The 16,510-nt window shown below is 35.9% G+C and overlaps 1 protein-coding gene across 17 annotated transcripts in view; it reads right to left on the reverse strand.

Annotated features, from left to right (window-relative positions):
• The window catches only part of RGS22 (regulator of G protein signaling 22), a 164,498-nt gene that overhangs the window by 92,552 nt on the left and 55,436 nt on the right, over positions 1-16,510 (reverse strand). For all 17 annotated transcript variants that reach the window (XR_008667633.2, XM_055348123.2, XM_055348117.2 and 14 more), the window contains 2 exons: positions 11,243-11,417; positions 4,808-4,941 (listed from right to left, as the gene is read on the reverse strand). Coding sequence is in view for 16 of the 17 variants with exons in the window: in XM_055348123.2 (XP_055204098.2) it covers positions 4,808-4,941; positions 11,243-11,417 (309 nt within the window). In the remaining variant the exon portion in view is untranslated. The remainder of the gene's footprint in view (positions 1-4,807; positions 4,942-11,242; positions 11,418-16,510) is intronic.

Below are 16,510 nucleotides of genomic sequence, written 5' to 3' on the forward strand. Positions count from 1 at the left end.
CATGCCTATTCTACCTTGCCAATATTCCTCCATTCCAATCCACCAGCAGATTACCTTGCAGGTTCTTCTCACACAAAATGTATGTACAACATGCTTCAGTTTCCATTTCCTCATGTAGCCGAATGGCATGCTTCTATATACAGTACCACTGAGATCCTGAAAAAGCTAAACATTAACCTTCTAAGACTCCCTTGCAGCGAGACATAGCCATGAGACACAGTTGTGACTAATGAGATACAAAATGAAATGTGCTAGGGAGCTTCTGAGAAAGCTTGCTTTCCTGACAAGAGGGAGAGGGTTAACGGAAATTGCCCTTCCTCCTCCATTCTGACTTGAAAGCCTGATATTAGGAGCCGCAACACTGCTGACCATGAGGGAAAGGCCAAGAGCCTCACAAAGATTCAGGCCCTAATCTTTCTGATCTATTGTACCAACACTGGCAGTTGCCTATTATCGGATTTCTTGTTATGTGAGAAAAATTAGATCAATTCATCTAAGCCATTGCTAGTTAGGTTTCTGGTATTTGCAGCTGAAAGCATTCTTGGTATGAACAACAAACATATCCACCTGTACCCATCCTTACTTCTTTCCATGTTGTCTCAGGAAGAAGTGCCCCACCTCCTGCCCGTGGTTAATCTAATTCCCTTGGCTCTTGAACCTGTCCCTCTATTCTCCTTTGAATATGAAGACCTTTGTTTTTTCTCATATATCTTCAGCTTCTCCATTTCCTCTGGATTCTATTCTATGCATATCAACAGACTCAAGTCTTCACATTAAAAATACTCTTTCTGATGAGAACAAAAACCTTTAGCTAGACTAACCAAGAGAAACCTTTTGTGGCTGGGCACAGTGGCTCACGCCTATAATCCCAGCACTTGGGAGGCTGAGGTGGGTGGATCACGTGAGGTCAGGAGTTTGAGACCAGCCTGGTCCACATGGTGAAACCCCATCTCTACTAAAAATACAAAAATGAGCCGGGCGTGGTGGCAGGCACCTGTAATCCCAGCTGCTTGGGCGGCTGAGGCAGGAGAATCACTTGAACTCATGAGGTGGAGGTTGCAGTGAGCCAAGATTGTGCCACTGCACTCCAGGCTGGGCAGAGTGAGACTCTGTCTCAAAAAAAAACAAAAAACAAAACAAAACAAACCACAAAAAACAACAAAAATCTTTAGCTAGACTAACCAAGAAAAAGAGAAGACTCAAATTACTTAAATCAGGAATAAAAGAGGATACCTCAATACCAACCTTATAGAAATTAAAAGGATTATGAAGGAATACTTAGGAATGAAGAACTATATGCAAACAAATTAGGTAATTTGATGAACAAATTCCTAGAGAGACACAAATTACCAAAAATTACTCAAAAAGAAAGAAAACCTGAATAGATCTATAACAAGTAGAGATTAAATCAATAATTTGATATCTCCCCACACAAATAAAAGGCCTGGGCCCAAAAGGATTCACTGGTGAACTCTATCAAGTACTTAAAGAAGAACTAATATGCAGTTCTTCCCAAATTCTTACAAAATTAGAAGGGGAGGGGACACTTCCCAACTCATTCTGCTCATTCTGGTTTTTTTGTTTGTTCATTTGTTTGTTTTTTGAGAGCCTCACTCTGTTGCCCAGGCTGGAGTGCAGTGGCACGATTTGGGCTCACTGCAACCTCTGCCTCCTGGGTTAAAGGTATTCTCCGGCATCAGCCTCCCGAGTAGCTGGGATTACAGGCGTGAGCCATCATGCTTGGCTAATTTTTGTATATTTAGTAGAGACGGGGTTTCACCATGTTGGCCAGGCTGGCCTGAAACTCCTAACCTCAAGTGATCCACCCACTTCGGCCTCCCAAAGTGCTGGAATTACAGGCATGAACCACCATGCCCAGCCTAAAATTCTTCCTTCCTTTGGCTTCTGTGACACCACTCTTTCCTTATTTGTACATCTCCCATCTCTCAGATTACCCTTCCTTTTTTTTTTTTTTTTTTTTCAGATTATCCTTTCTTGGTCTTCTCTTCAAGTTCCTTATTCTCTGCCTTTACTGTAAACCTTGATAACTTAGTTCTCATTATATACTGCTCTTTCTCTCTCTCATGATCATCTCATCCATGCCCACAGCTTCAACTACCCACTGAAGTGTAATGCTTCCTCGATTTCCTACTTGTAATTGATCTCTCTCCTGGGCTCCAAACCTAGATTTCAACTGTTTTGAACATGTATATCCCAATATATATCCTAATGTAGTTTTACATTTTTTATTGAGATAAAATTCACATTGTCAACACACAAAAAATTCGGATGTAGAGAAACTGAAACCCAACATAGTTTCATCTCATCCCTGGAGTACTGGCTGGGCTTGGTGGCTCATGCCTGTAATCCCAGCACTTTGGGAGGTGGGAGGATTGCTTGAGGCCAGGAGTTCAAGACCAGCCTGGGCAACATTGCGAGAATCCATCTCTACAAAAAAAAAAATTAGTCAGGCATGGTGGCACACACCTGTAGTCCTAGTTACTTGGGAGGCTGAGGTGGGAAGATCACTTGAGCCCAGAAGTTCAAGGCTGCACGCCATAGCACTCCAGTCTGGGCAGGAGAGTGAGACATTCAAAAAAAACAAAAAAGAAAAAAAAAAGAGTACCTTAGGCTCTATATTCCTTCATTCAACGAATATTAATTGAACACATACTATGTGCCAGATACTGTACTATACCCCGGAGCATTCAGCTGGGAAGCACCCCAAAATAAAATCATCTGCCTCCTCCAGTCCTGCTTTTCCTCCTTCTGAGAATAACAAACACACAGAAAATAATGTAGAAATAGTTCTTAAACATATTTTTTAAAAGTTCAACTTCAGTCAAAATAAGAAATACTGTTTTTAAAATATATGTTTAGAAAGGGTAATGCATACTATGTTGGTGAAGGAATGGTTAAAAAAAAGGCACTCATACGTGCTGAAGGAAGTATAAGTTGTTATAACTCCTATGAAAGACAATTTGATATTATCTGGCAAAATTTAAAAAGCACATGAACTTTGACTCAAAAATTCTTTTAGGAATTTATTATATATATGATATATAATATATATATTCAACAATATTAATTGTTGAATTAATGTTGAATAATTCAACTTTTCTCTCAACTCATGCCTGTATGTCCTTTTAATTGTTTCATCACCTGAAAAATGAAGATAATGTTTTCTTTATGGGGATATATATATATATATATGAAATAGAGCAATGTATAAGAATATCCACTATAACACTGTTTGTAACAGAAAAAAATAGAAACAATGTCACGTCCATCAATAGAGTACAAATGCAAAGTATGGTATAAAATGAAAGAAGCAGACATAGGAGGAGGCAAGATGACAAGAATAAGAATCAAAATAGATTACGGTATATCTATTGCTATAGCACAATCACTGCTATGGAAAAAAATCTAAGATATTTTAATAAAAATTTAAAATAAAAAAACAAGGCACAAAACAAGTGTATAGCATGCCACGATTTTTGAAATATGTTTATATTTCTAATTTTTAAGAATAAAACAATTTCAGTAAATGACACACAAAAAACTCTCCAGTTGTTCTTGAGTTCATAGAGAATAATCTCCAGATTCTTTAATATGACAGATAAGAAATTGCATTCTGAACCTCACTTATCTTTTCAGCTCATCTCCTGCTTTTTCACTGTAATACTCTAGCCATAAAAATGTATAGTTTTCAAAATTCAACTTTTCTGTCAACTCATGACTATATGTCTTTTCACTTGTTTTATCACTTGAAAAATGATGATAATGCTTTCTTCATGGGGATCCAGTAAGAATTAACAGATACATGTGCCTTCAGAACGGTGTTGCAATTTAAAAAAAAAAAAAGAATTAATTTATACAATGCAAGCAAAGTGTCAATGCCACAAAAGCTCATTAACTGCTACTTTTGGAAATGGCAGAGAAGGTGATTTGGATCAATCTCAGGTAGAAGGCAACTAGATAAGCTGAAAAAACTTACAAAAATAAATCTGCTTAAAGGCATCTGCGTGTTAACAATGTAGTCAAGAATAACTCAGCCAAAACCCAGAGGATAAGAATTCACAGAGGTGACTTCGGCATTTGAGGCTGCTTTTTCCTGAGGCTTTGCTTACGAGAGTCAGAGACACTGGTAAACCCTTCATACCGTGTTGTTTTTTTTTTTTTTTTTTTAGATGGCGCCTCACTCTGTCGCCCAGGCTGGAGTGCAGTGAAATGACCTTGCTCACTGCAACTCTGCCTCCCGGGTTCAAGTGATTCTCATCCCTCAGCCTTCCGAGTAGCTGATACTACAGGCACGTGCCACCACACTCGGCTAATTTTCTAAAACTTTTGTAGAGACATGATCTCACTATATTACCTAGGCTGGTCTCAAGCTCCTAGGCTCAAGCAATCTGCCTGCCCTGGCCTCCAAAATGCTGCAATTACAGCTCTGAGCCACCGTGTCTGGTCAGTAACAATGACAATATTCTTGAGAGTCTTATAAGTTCTCAAATTTGAGAAATATAGAATTATTGAATGGAGCCAAAAAAGAATTAGAGGGCAATCTTCTCAGAGAAGTCTTGAGAAGCTGGAGATCAGAGGCATCATCTCTTTAAAATTACTAATATCTGGAACTCTACTCCTAATTTAGAGTATTCATGCAAAGTATAAGCCTCTAATACATATCATTGAAAATTAAGAACCCATGTAAAAATATCAAAGTACTGGTTTTTAATTTGTTTAGTTTTTAAATTCTCTAAAACGCTTAGTATTGCAGAAAAGCGCTTAACACACAAAAAGTTGCACCTACCCTTTCTCAATCACATCATCCTTAGAAGAACCTGGATACAAAAGCTCCCTCTTCCAAGGCTTTTGAGTTGCTGTTTTTACTTCAGGTGATTTATTGGGAGATTTAGGAGGTTGTGATAAGCTGAATTCTTCTTTCTAAAAGATGGTAACATAAGCAAAATGAGAGAGAAAAAAGCACAGCTCTGCACCTATACCTCAAATTTGTTCTCATCACTCGAGTACTTTTCCTTTCCCTTTGCCTCCTACAATGCTTCCCAATAGAACAGAAATTTTTTCTTTCTCCAACTCCTACTTTTATGCAAGCTGCAAAGTGGAATCAAACAGCAATTTAGACTGTAAAAAAGGAAGAGCAAAAGGTTTATATCCTTACTTCCACCATTGTGAAAGAAGACTCTTTCCTGGAGAAAGAACATTATAAAAACTATTCTTTATTCTATAACTGAATAGGTATTAGAGCTAGATGTATGTATGTGTGGCGAGGGCTGTGTGTGTACTGGGGGGGGGGTGCGGGTGTCAGCGGTCACAGGGCAGGGAAATGAAACAAAGATACCCTTGGTCCACATAAGAAGGGCTCTATATCTTAACAGCACTATTTCCTTCCATTTTGGGACATTTATTTCATGGTTATTTTTCCCATTCTTAGAGTTATTTATGGTAAAAGTTAACAATTTAAATCCAGAATATGAGATGCATGGATTAAAAAAAGTATAAACAACTAAATGTCCAAATGGAGAATGGGATATACATAAATGTAACATTATATAATACTTAAAAGTAGTAGTTACAAAAATGATGACACACATGGAAAAATCGTTATGATAAAAGAGATAATCAGAAAACAAAAGTCTAAGTACAGTAAAACAAAAAATTCACAGAAGCAGCCTAAAATAAGTTAGTAGTTGTCTGGAAGTAGGTAAGATCAGAAGTGATTTGTCTCTTCTCCAGTTTCCAAATTTACAGTAGTTTTATTATTTTTATAATTTCAAAAACAAACATGCAAAACTTTTCTAATAAGTCAACTTCCATTAGAATACTATATACATTGCAAGAAAGCAAGGAATATACTTTTAATGTTTTATTATCCAGAACAAACAATAAAACCTTATACGTACTCTATGTAATAACTACTAATAATTTTTTCAGAATTCTATAAAGAAAATTAATAACAAGTATATTCTATACATAACTTCCCATATATAAGGGCTTACATCTGTTTTAGTAATTCAGAACACAGCATGACATTAAACAACACTCTATAAATGAGAGTTACCACAAGAGGCTGAGCTTATTATTAAAAGTATATAATACAAAAGTAGCCAAATTTATAGAAACAGAAAGTAGGGTGGTGGTTACCAGGGGCTGTGGGGATGGGAAAAAGGAGAGTTGGTCTTTAATGGGCAGAGTCATATTTGCAAGATGAAAAAGTTCTAGAGATCTGTTTCACAACATTGTGAATATAACTAATACTATTGAACCCATACATATAAAAAATAATTAAGATGACAAATTTTATGTTTTCTACCACAATAATTTTTTAAGTTTTCTTAAAATAAAAAAAATTAACATATCATGTAGACAAAGGCCTATATTAGACTTTTTGAGCTTGCTGGCTGAGGTGAAAGCTAGAAGTACCCAGAAAGTAACTGATGGGGATGGGTGGGGAAACAAAAACAAAACAAAAAAGCCTGAGGAAGGGTCACAGTGGATTGTAGCAGAGGGCGGTATAAAGGAACTGCTCTCCGGCATGAGTGTGATGGTGGATACACAATGTATACTTTTGTCCAAATTTACAGAACTATACACTAAAAAGGGTGAATTTTGCTGTATATAAGTTATACCTTAGTTTCTGTATGGAAAAATAAAATGGAATTGAGCTCTATTCCTTAGAGTATTTTCTGCCAAGGAGAGAGAGAGTGAGACCAGAATGAGCTGTCCAACTAGATAACACCAATGACAGCATATGGTAATGATTTTCAGGAAGTCAAATGAAAACAACAGATGAGAAGTCAGGTTTATACCACTTTTTCACACAAGCTAATCTCTACCCACTCCTTTGGCATTGTTCTCTTATTCGAGTTCCTTTCATCAACCACGTCACTTATTTTTTCTTCCCCCTTTCTTTTCAGCTTAATAACGTTGTTTGTACAAATGTCCATATGTTATCAGATGATGTGCTCCCTGTACTACAGCTCTAAGATGAGGAAACATTCGTGCACTAAAGTACATTAACTTAAAATGTGGTCCCCAAAGCAGCAGCAAGAGCATCACCAGGGAGAGAGCTTGTTAGAAATGCAAATGAGGTTGGGCGTGGTGGCTCAAGCCTGTAATCCCAGCACTTTGGGAGGCCGAGGCGGGCAGACCACCTGGGTCAGGAGTTCGAGACCTGCCTGGCAAACATGGTGAAATCCCATCTCTACTAAAAATACAAAAAAATTAGCCAGGCGTGGTGGTGGGTGCCTGTAGTACCAGCTACTTGGGAGACTGAGGCAGGAGAATTGCCTGAACCTGGGAGGCAGAGGCTGCGGTGAGCCGAGACCATGCCATTGCACTCCAGCCTGGGCAACAAAAATGAAACTCCATCTCCAAAAAAAAAAAAAAAAGGAAAAAAAGAAAAGCAAATGAATCCTTGGGTTCCATCCCAGAACTACTGGATTTTGATCTCTGGGTGAAGCCCAGGAATCTCTATTTTAACAAGCTCTTCAGCTGACTTTTCTGAATGCTAAAGCTTGAGAACCACCAGTCTATAGCAGTGTTTCACATATGAATCACCTGAGAATCTTAATAAGTTGCAGGTTCTAAAATGTGGCTCTAATGTTCAGGAAGCGTTGAGAACTTCAGTTGTAAGCCAACCCCCTGATTTTACAGAGTGACCCTGACCCATTCCAGATCAATTAAATCAGAATCTCTGAAGGCGGGACCCCTGTATGTCTGAACAGTTCTGCAGGTGATTCTAATGTTTCCAGGGTTAAACTACAGACAGGGTTAAGGTCCCTCCAGCTCTAAAACACTGCTTGTGGAAGTAAAACTTTAAAAACCATATTATATATCTTCTGCCTTTTAAAATAAGACATCCTGAATATAAAGCAATCTTTCCAAGAGGTTGTATGTGACTATATGGCCAATAACAGTTAACAGGTGACACCTTTAAGGGCTACTATGATTAATAAGGCTCTTTACTTCTGAATCACAGGTCGTATCTACAGTTACTGCAGCTCTATGCCAAAATTGTAGGGTTATTTATTTCTTCTCTATAAAGTTAGTTAACTTTTCTTCTCTTTTTGAACTTTCCCCCTTTATATTTTTGTACTGTTTTCCCCATTTGAAAAAATGCTCATGACTTATAATTAAGCTATTGCTACTTCTCACTCATTCATTCAATTTACACTTACTCAGCAACTATTATGTGCCAGGCACTGTTCTAGGCACTGGTGAAATGCACTTAAAGAAAAGTTCTTTACATTCTAGTAGGATGTAAAGACAATAAATAGATAAATCACATGGTAATAAATATAGTAAAGCAAAATAAAGGAGGGCAAAGGGTATAGATAGTGATGCAGGGTATGTGTGCTATTCTACATAAGTGTGCTTATATAGAAATAATAAGCCTCAAGAATAGCCTCTCTGATTCAGTGGCACTTGAGCAGACACCTAAAGGAAGTGAGAGGGAAAGCCATATGCATATCTGGAGGAAGAGTGCTCTAAGCAATGCAAACAGCAAGCACAAAGCCCTTGAGATTTTTCTGTGGTGTCTTCAAAGAAGAGCAAGGAGACCAATGTGGTTGGAATGCAGTAAGCTAGAGTGGTAGGAAATGAAGTCAGAGGGTTAGCAGGAGCTTATACAACCGTGTAAAGACTTTGGATTTTATTCTGAGTGAAAAAGACCACTGGAGAATTTTCAGAAGATGAGTGACATGATTTTATATATATTTATATATATATTTATTTTATATATATACATTTATATATTTATATATTTATATATACATATATGTATATATTTATATATATAAATATATGTATATATATTTATATAAATACATACATGTATATATTTATATAAATACATACATGTATATATTTATATAAATACATACATGTATATATTTATATAAATATATACATATGTATATATATTTATATATATTTATATAAATATATACATATATGTATATATAAATATATACATATATGTATATATAAATATATACATATATGTATATATAAATGTATATGTATATATAAATATATACATATATGTATATATAAATGTATATGTATATATAAATGTATATATATAAATGTATATGTATATATAAATGTATATATATAAATGTATATATATTTATATATATATATTTATATATAAATATATATATTTATATATGTATATATTTATATATAAATGTATATATTTATATATATAAATGTATATATTTATATATATAAATGTATATATTTATATATATAAATGTATATATTTATATATATAAATGTATATATTTATATATATAAATGTATATATTTATATATATAAATGTATATATTTATATATATAAATGTATATATTTATATATATAAATGTATATATTTATATATAAATGTATATATTTATATATAAATGTATATATTTATATATAAATGTATATATTTATATATAAATGTATATATTTGTATATAAATGTATATATTTGTATATAAATGTATATATTTATATATACATATATAAATATATAAATGTACAAATATATAAATACATGTATAAATATATATAAATATATATTTATATATAAATGTATATATATTTATATATAGATATATATGAACGTATATATTTATATATAAATATATAAATGTATATATATTTATATATAAATGTATATATAAAGTGTATTTATATACAAATATATATTTTAGATGTATATTTATATATTTATATATATTTATATATATTTATATATATTTATATATATTTACATATATTTATATATATATATTTACATATATTTATATATATATTTATATATTTATATATATTTACATATATTTATATATATATTTATATATATATTTATGTATTTTTTTATATATTTATATATATATTTATATATATTTATATATATATTTATATATATTTTATATATATTTTTTTATATATTTATATATATATTTATATATATTTTTATATATATTTATATATATTTTATATATATTTTTATATATATTTATATATATTTTATATATATTTTTATATATTTATATATATTTATATATATATATTTATATATTTATATATATTTATATATATTTATATATTTATATATATTTATATATTTATATATTTATATATATTTATATATATTATTTATATATTTATATATTTATTTATATATTTATATATTTATTTATATATTTATATACATAGTTATATATATTTATATATATTTATATACATAGTTATATATATTTATATATATTTACATATATTTTTATATATTTATATATATTTATATATATTTATATATATATTTATATATATATTTATATATATATTTATATATATATTTATATATATTTATATATATTTATATATATATTTATATATATTTATATATATATTTATATATATTTTTATATATATATATTTATATATATTTTTATATATTTATATATATTTATATATATATTTATATATTTATATATATTTATATATATATTTATATATTTATATATATTTATATATATATTTATATATTTATATATATTTATATATATTTATATATTTATATATATTTATATATATATTTATATATTTATATATATATTTATATATTTATATATATATTTATATATTTATATATATTTATATATATATTTATATATTTATATATTTATATATTTATATATTTATATATATTTATATATATATTTATATATATATTTATATTTATATGTTTTCTTTTTTTTTTTGAGACAGAGTCTCGCTCTGTCCCCCAGGCTGGAGTGCAGTGGCACGATCTCAGCTCACTGTAAGCTCCACCTCCTGGGTTCACACTATTCTCCTGCCTCAGCCTCCCGAGTAGCTGGGACTACAGGGAGGCTGTAATTTTTTGTATTTTTAGTAGAGACGGGGTTTCACCGTGTTAGCCAGGATGGTCTTGATCTCCTGACCTCGTGATCCACCTGCCTCGGCCTCCCAAATGCTGGGATTACAGGCATAAGCCACTGCGCCCGGCCATGATTGTATATTTTAAAAGGCTCACTTTGGCTGCTTGGTAGAGAACAGACTGTAGGTTTTCTTATTTCCTAAATGTTGCAGCTTGTACATTAGCAAAAATCACAGCAAAGCTTATAATGAAAATTATCAGTGCACAAACACTCAAGCATACATATTTTACTACAAACTTAGTAGAGATCACAGCATGAATGTACACCCTACCTGGATCTCAGGTATCTGTGGAATGCAAGATTTGGGTCTTAATGGCAAGAGGGTTGCCATTTGTGGAAAAGGGTCAATATCCTTCCTTGGTTTTGCTTGACGGAGGTGCCAGAATTTCAGTTCAGCACTAGCATATTTTGTTGAGGCTGAATGAGTAACACAGAATCTTGGTGCCCTGTTTATTGGAAAAATAAATGTAAGATTGAACTAAACAACAAGCCTCAAAAATGAAAAGCCTACAAAATACATAATAGCTGTGCTCACAATTAACAGTCTTGCCATACCTCTTTTCTAACAACTTTTACTTCTTTCTCTACTGCATAGCCTTGAAAAAATATTTTTCTATGATATGTCAGCTGCCTGCAATCCCATTGACTCATACAAAAAGGCAATATACATTGGGAAAAACATCATAAGTAAAATTATGTTCAAATTATTAGCTGCTTGATAAGAAAACTAAAAATATAAAAATTAGCTGGGCATGGCGACGGGCGCCTGTAACCCCAGCTACTCAGGGGGGTGAGGCAGGAGATTCGCTTGAACCCAGAAGGCGGAGGTTGCAGTGAGCCGAGATTGTGCCATTGCACTCCAGCCTGGGCGACAAGAGTAAAACTCCATCTAAAAAAGGAAGGAAGGAAGGGAGGGAGGGAGAGAAGGAGGGAGGGAGGGAGGGAAGGAAGGAAGGAATCTGTCTATCCATAAAGGAATTTTTAAAACAACTTACAGTTTCTAGTAAAATAAATATAAAATGTACTTGGGATAATTTTAAAGCACTTTGGCATTTATCTATAATAAAAATTGTTAGAATAAAATTAACGTTTAAAACATATAAACTTTTTTTTTTTTTTTTGACACAGAGTCTTGCTCTGTCACCCAGGCTGGAATGCAGTGGTGCGATCTCAGCTCACTGCAACTTCTGCCTCCTGGGTTCAAGCAATTCTCCTGCCTCAGCCTCCCAAGTAGCTGGGACTACAGGCGGTGCCACCATGCCTGGCTAATTTTTTGTATTTTTAGTAGAGACAGGTTTCACCATGTTAGCCAGGATGGTCTTGATCTCCAGACCTTGTGATCTGCCCTCCTCAGCCTCCCAAAGTGCTGGGATTACAGGCGTGAGCCACCGCGCCTGGCCTATAAACATTTTTATAACGCTTAAGTATGCTACTAAAGTAGGTTATAATGCATGCTATTTATTTTCAAGCCTTAAATTTGAAGGTAAGAATTAATTTTACAACAATTTATATAAATCAAAGACCAACATTACTGCCAGAAACTTAGGGAAAAGAATGTCTGGCACAATATTAAGGCCACACTTAATTGGATAGATATCATGGTATTCAGTATGTGGGCTAACACTTTATTGGATATAGGGTTAACTCCAGCTGTAAGAGCCTGCTGCTAATTGCTTCTTGGACCAGGTCTTCCCCTTAATGCCACAGCCCAAAGACTAATTCTTATTCCATATTTCAAGGCCTGGTAGAAAATTACTTCCCTTTAAAATAGGAAGAATGACTATGCATGATGGCTCATACCTGTAATCCCAGTATTTAGGGAAGCCATGGTGGGAGGATTGCTTGAGGCCAGGAGTTCAAACCAGCCTGGACAACTTACCAAGCTTGTCTCTACAGAAAAATTTTTCAAATTAGCTGAGCATAGTGGCATGTTCCTGTAAGTCCTATCTACTTGGGAAGCTGAGGTGAGAGGATCACTTGAGCTTAGCAGTTCCAGGCTGCAGTGAGCCATGACCATGCCACTGCAATCCAGCCTGACTGACAAAGTGAAACCTGTCTCTAAGAAAATTTAAAAAATTTTAAAAATAAAGTAAAATAGGAAAAAGATGGATATCTCTCCTGATATGAACACAGATTGGGAGTGAAAGAGAATCCAAAGTCCATAATTAGTTTAGGATCAGAAACCATTTGGTATAGATCTCTGTGGTCATTCTACACTGTATTTCAGAACCTTTACTTGCAGACTTGGAAATATTCGAAATTACTTATTTGCATGTCAACCAGTAAGGGGGCATATCTATAGACTTTTATCAAATAAATCATACATGGGATGGCTGGCAGAACTCCTCATGGCCCATGGTGATGGTGGTTGTGGGGTAAGGCTCTTCCACCTTTGGAAAGGGGAAGGAACAGTGGGAAGCACTACAAGTTATGCTTTGAGTGTCAGCTCAGCCACAGTACAATAGAACACCAGGTAGACTTCTAAGGTGCTTGACTCCAGTCCCTGACTCCTGGATGGCACCTCTGGACCCACGTAGGGCCTGTGGGAACTTGCCACCCTGAAGGGAAGGACACAAGCCTGGCTGGCTTTGCCACCTGCTAATTGTAGAGCCTAGTGCTTTGAGCAAACATACACAGTAGCCAGGGGGTGGTTACAGCAGGGCTTGGGCAAGACCCAGTGATATGCTAGCTTCAGATCTGACCCAGCACAGTCATAGTGGTGGTAGCTGCACTCCACTCCCAGCTTTAGGTGGCTCAGAACAGAAAGAGAGACTCTATTTGGGAGAAAGTAAGGGAAGAGAACAAGAGTCTCCACTTGGGGTCCAGAGGATTCTCCCAGATATTGTCCGAGACCATCCAGGAGGTACCTCTATGAGTTTGCAAGAACAACAGCATTACTAACCTTAGGGTGCCCCCTAAAGCAGATACAGCTTATATCACAATACCCAAGTCCTTTCAAATATCTGGAAAGCCTTCCCAAGAAGGATGGGTACAAAAAAGCCCAGGTAGTGAAGACTACAATATCTACCTCATATGGTTTGGCTCTGTGTCCCCACCCAAATCTCACCTTGAATTATAATTACCACATGTCATGGGAGGGATCCGATGGGAGGTAACTGAATCATGGGGGCAGGTCTTTCCCATGCTGTTCTCCTGGTAGTGAATAAGTCTTACCGTTCCCCTGCACAAGTTCTTTTGCCTGCTGCCATGTAAGATATCCCTTTGCTCTTCCTTTGTTTTCTACCATGATTGTGAGGCCTTTCCAGCCATGTGGAACTGTGAGTTCATTAAACCTCTTTGCTTTATATTTTACCTAGTCTCGGGTATGTCTTTATTAGCAGCATGAGAATGAACTAATACAGTAAATTGGTACCAGTAGAGTGGGATGCTGCTGTAAAGATACTGAAAATGTGGAAGCAACTTTGGAACTGGGTAACAGGCAGAGGTTGGAACAATTTGGAGGGCTCAGAAGAAGATAGCAAGATGTGGCAAAGTCTGGAACTTCCTAGAGACTTGTTGGATGGGATTGACCAAAATGGTGATAGTGTGGACAATAAAGTCCTGGTTGAGGTGGTCTCAGAAGGAGATGAGGAATTTGTTGGGACATGGAGCAAAGGTCACTCTTGCTATATTTTAGCAAAGAGACTGGTGGCATTTTGCCCCTGCCCCAGAGATCTGTGGAACTTTGAACTTGAGAGAGATGATTTAGGGTATCCGGGGGAAAAAATTTCTAAGCAGCGAAGCATTCAAGGGGAAGCAGAGCATAAAAGTTTAGAAAATTTGCAGCCTGATGATGCGATAGAAAAGAAAACCCATTTTCTGGGGAGAAATTCAAGCTGGCTGCAGAAATTTGCATAAGTAATGATGAGCCAAATGTTAATCACCAAGACAATGGAGAAAATGTCTCCAGGGCATGTCAGAGACCTTCACGGCAGCCCCTCCCATCATAGGCCTGGAGGCCTAGGGGAAAAAAAATGTTTTTGTGGGCTGGGGCCCAGGGTCCCCCTGCTGCGTGCAGCCTAGGGAATTGGTGCCCTGTGTTCCAGCTGCTCCAGCCATGGCGAAAGGGGGGCAAGGCACAGCTTGGGCCATGGCTTCAGAGGGTGCAAGTCCCTCTGAAGCCTTGGCAGCTTCCACATGGTGTTGAGCCTGCAGGTGCACAGAGGTCAGGAATTGAGGTTTGGGAAACTCTGCCTAGATTTCAGAGTATGTACGGAAACTCCTGGATGTCCAGATAGAAGTTTGCTGCAGGGGCGGGGCACTCATGGAGAACCTCTGCTAGAGCAGTGAGGAAGGGAAATGTGGTGTTGGAGCCCCCACACAGAGTCCCCACTGGGGCACTGCCTAGTGGAGCTGTGAGAAGAGGGCCACCATCCTCCAGACCCCGGAATGGTAGATCCACCAACAGTTTGCACCGTGTGCCCGGAAAGGACGCAGACACTCAATGCCAGCCCATGAAGGCAGTCGGGAGGGAGGCCATACACTGCAAAGCCACAGGGGCAGAGCTGCCCAAGACCATGCGAACCCACCTCTCAGATCAGCATGACCTGGAGGTGAGACATAGAATCAAAGGAGATCATTTCAGAGCTTTAAGATTTGGCTGTCCTGCTGGATTTTGGACTTGCATGGGGCCTGTAGCCCTTTCGTTTTGGCCAATTTTTCCCAATTAGAGTGGGTTTATTTATGTCATTCCTGTACCCCCATTGTATCTAGGAAGTAACTGACTTGCTTTTGATTTTACAGGCTCATAGGCAGAAGGGACTTGCCTTGTCTCAAATGAGACTTTGGACTGTGGACTTTTGAGTTAATGCCAAAATGAGTTAAGACTTTGGGGACTGCTGGGAAGGCACGATGGTGTTTTGAAATGTGAAAGGAACATTATATTTCTGGGAGGGGCCAGGGAAGGAATGATGTGATTTGGCTTTGTGTCCCCACCCAAATCTCACCTTGAATTGTAATAATTCCCATGGGTCATGGGAGGAACCCAGTGGGAGGTAATGGAATCGTGTGGGTGGGTCTTTCCCATGCTGGTCTTGTGGTAGTGAATAAGACTCATGAGATGTGATTTTTATAAATGGGAGTTCCCCTGCACAAGCTGTCTTGCCTGCTGCCATGTAAGACATCCCTTTGCTCTTCCTTTGTATTCTGCCATGATTGTGAGGCCTCCCCAGTCACATGGATCTGTGAGTCCAATCAACCTCTTTCCTTTATATATTACTCAGTCTCAGGCATGTCTTTATTAGTAGCATGAGAATGGACTAACTCTTCAATGCCCAGACACTGAAGAACATCTACCAGCTCAACATCATCCAGGAAAAAACAACCTCACCAAATGAATGAAATATGGCAACAGGGACCAATTCTGGAGAAACAGAGATATGTGACCTTTCAGACAGAGAATTCAAAATAGCTGTGTTAAGAAAACTCAAAGAAATTCAAGATAACACAGAGAAGAAATTCAAGATTCTATCAGATAAATTTAACAAAGATATTAAAATTGTTAAACAGAATCAAGCAGCAATTCTGGAGCTGAAAAATG

This window comes from Gorilla gorilla, chromosome 7, assembly GCF_029281585.2.
Source record: "Gorilla gorilla gorilla isolate KB3781 chromosome 7, NHGRI_mGorGor1-v2.1_pri, whole genome shotgun sequence".
Taxonomy (NCBI): domain Eukaryota; kingdom Metazoa; phylum Chordata; class Mammalia; order Primates; family Hominidae; genus Gorilla; species Gorilla gorilla.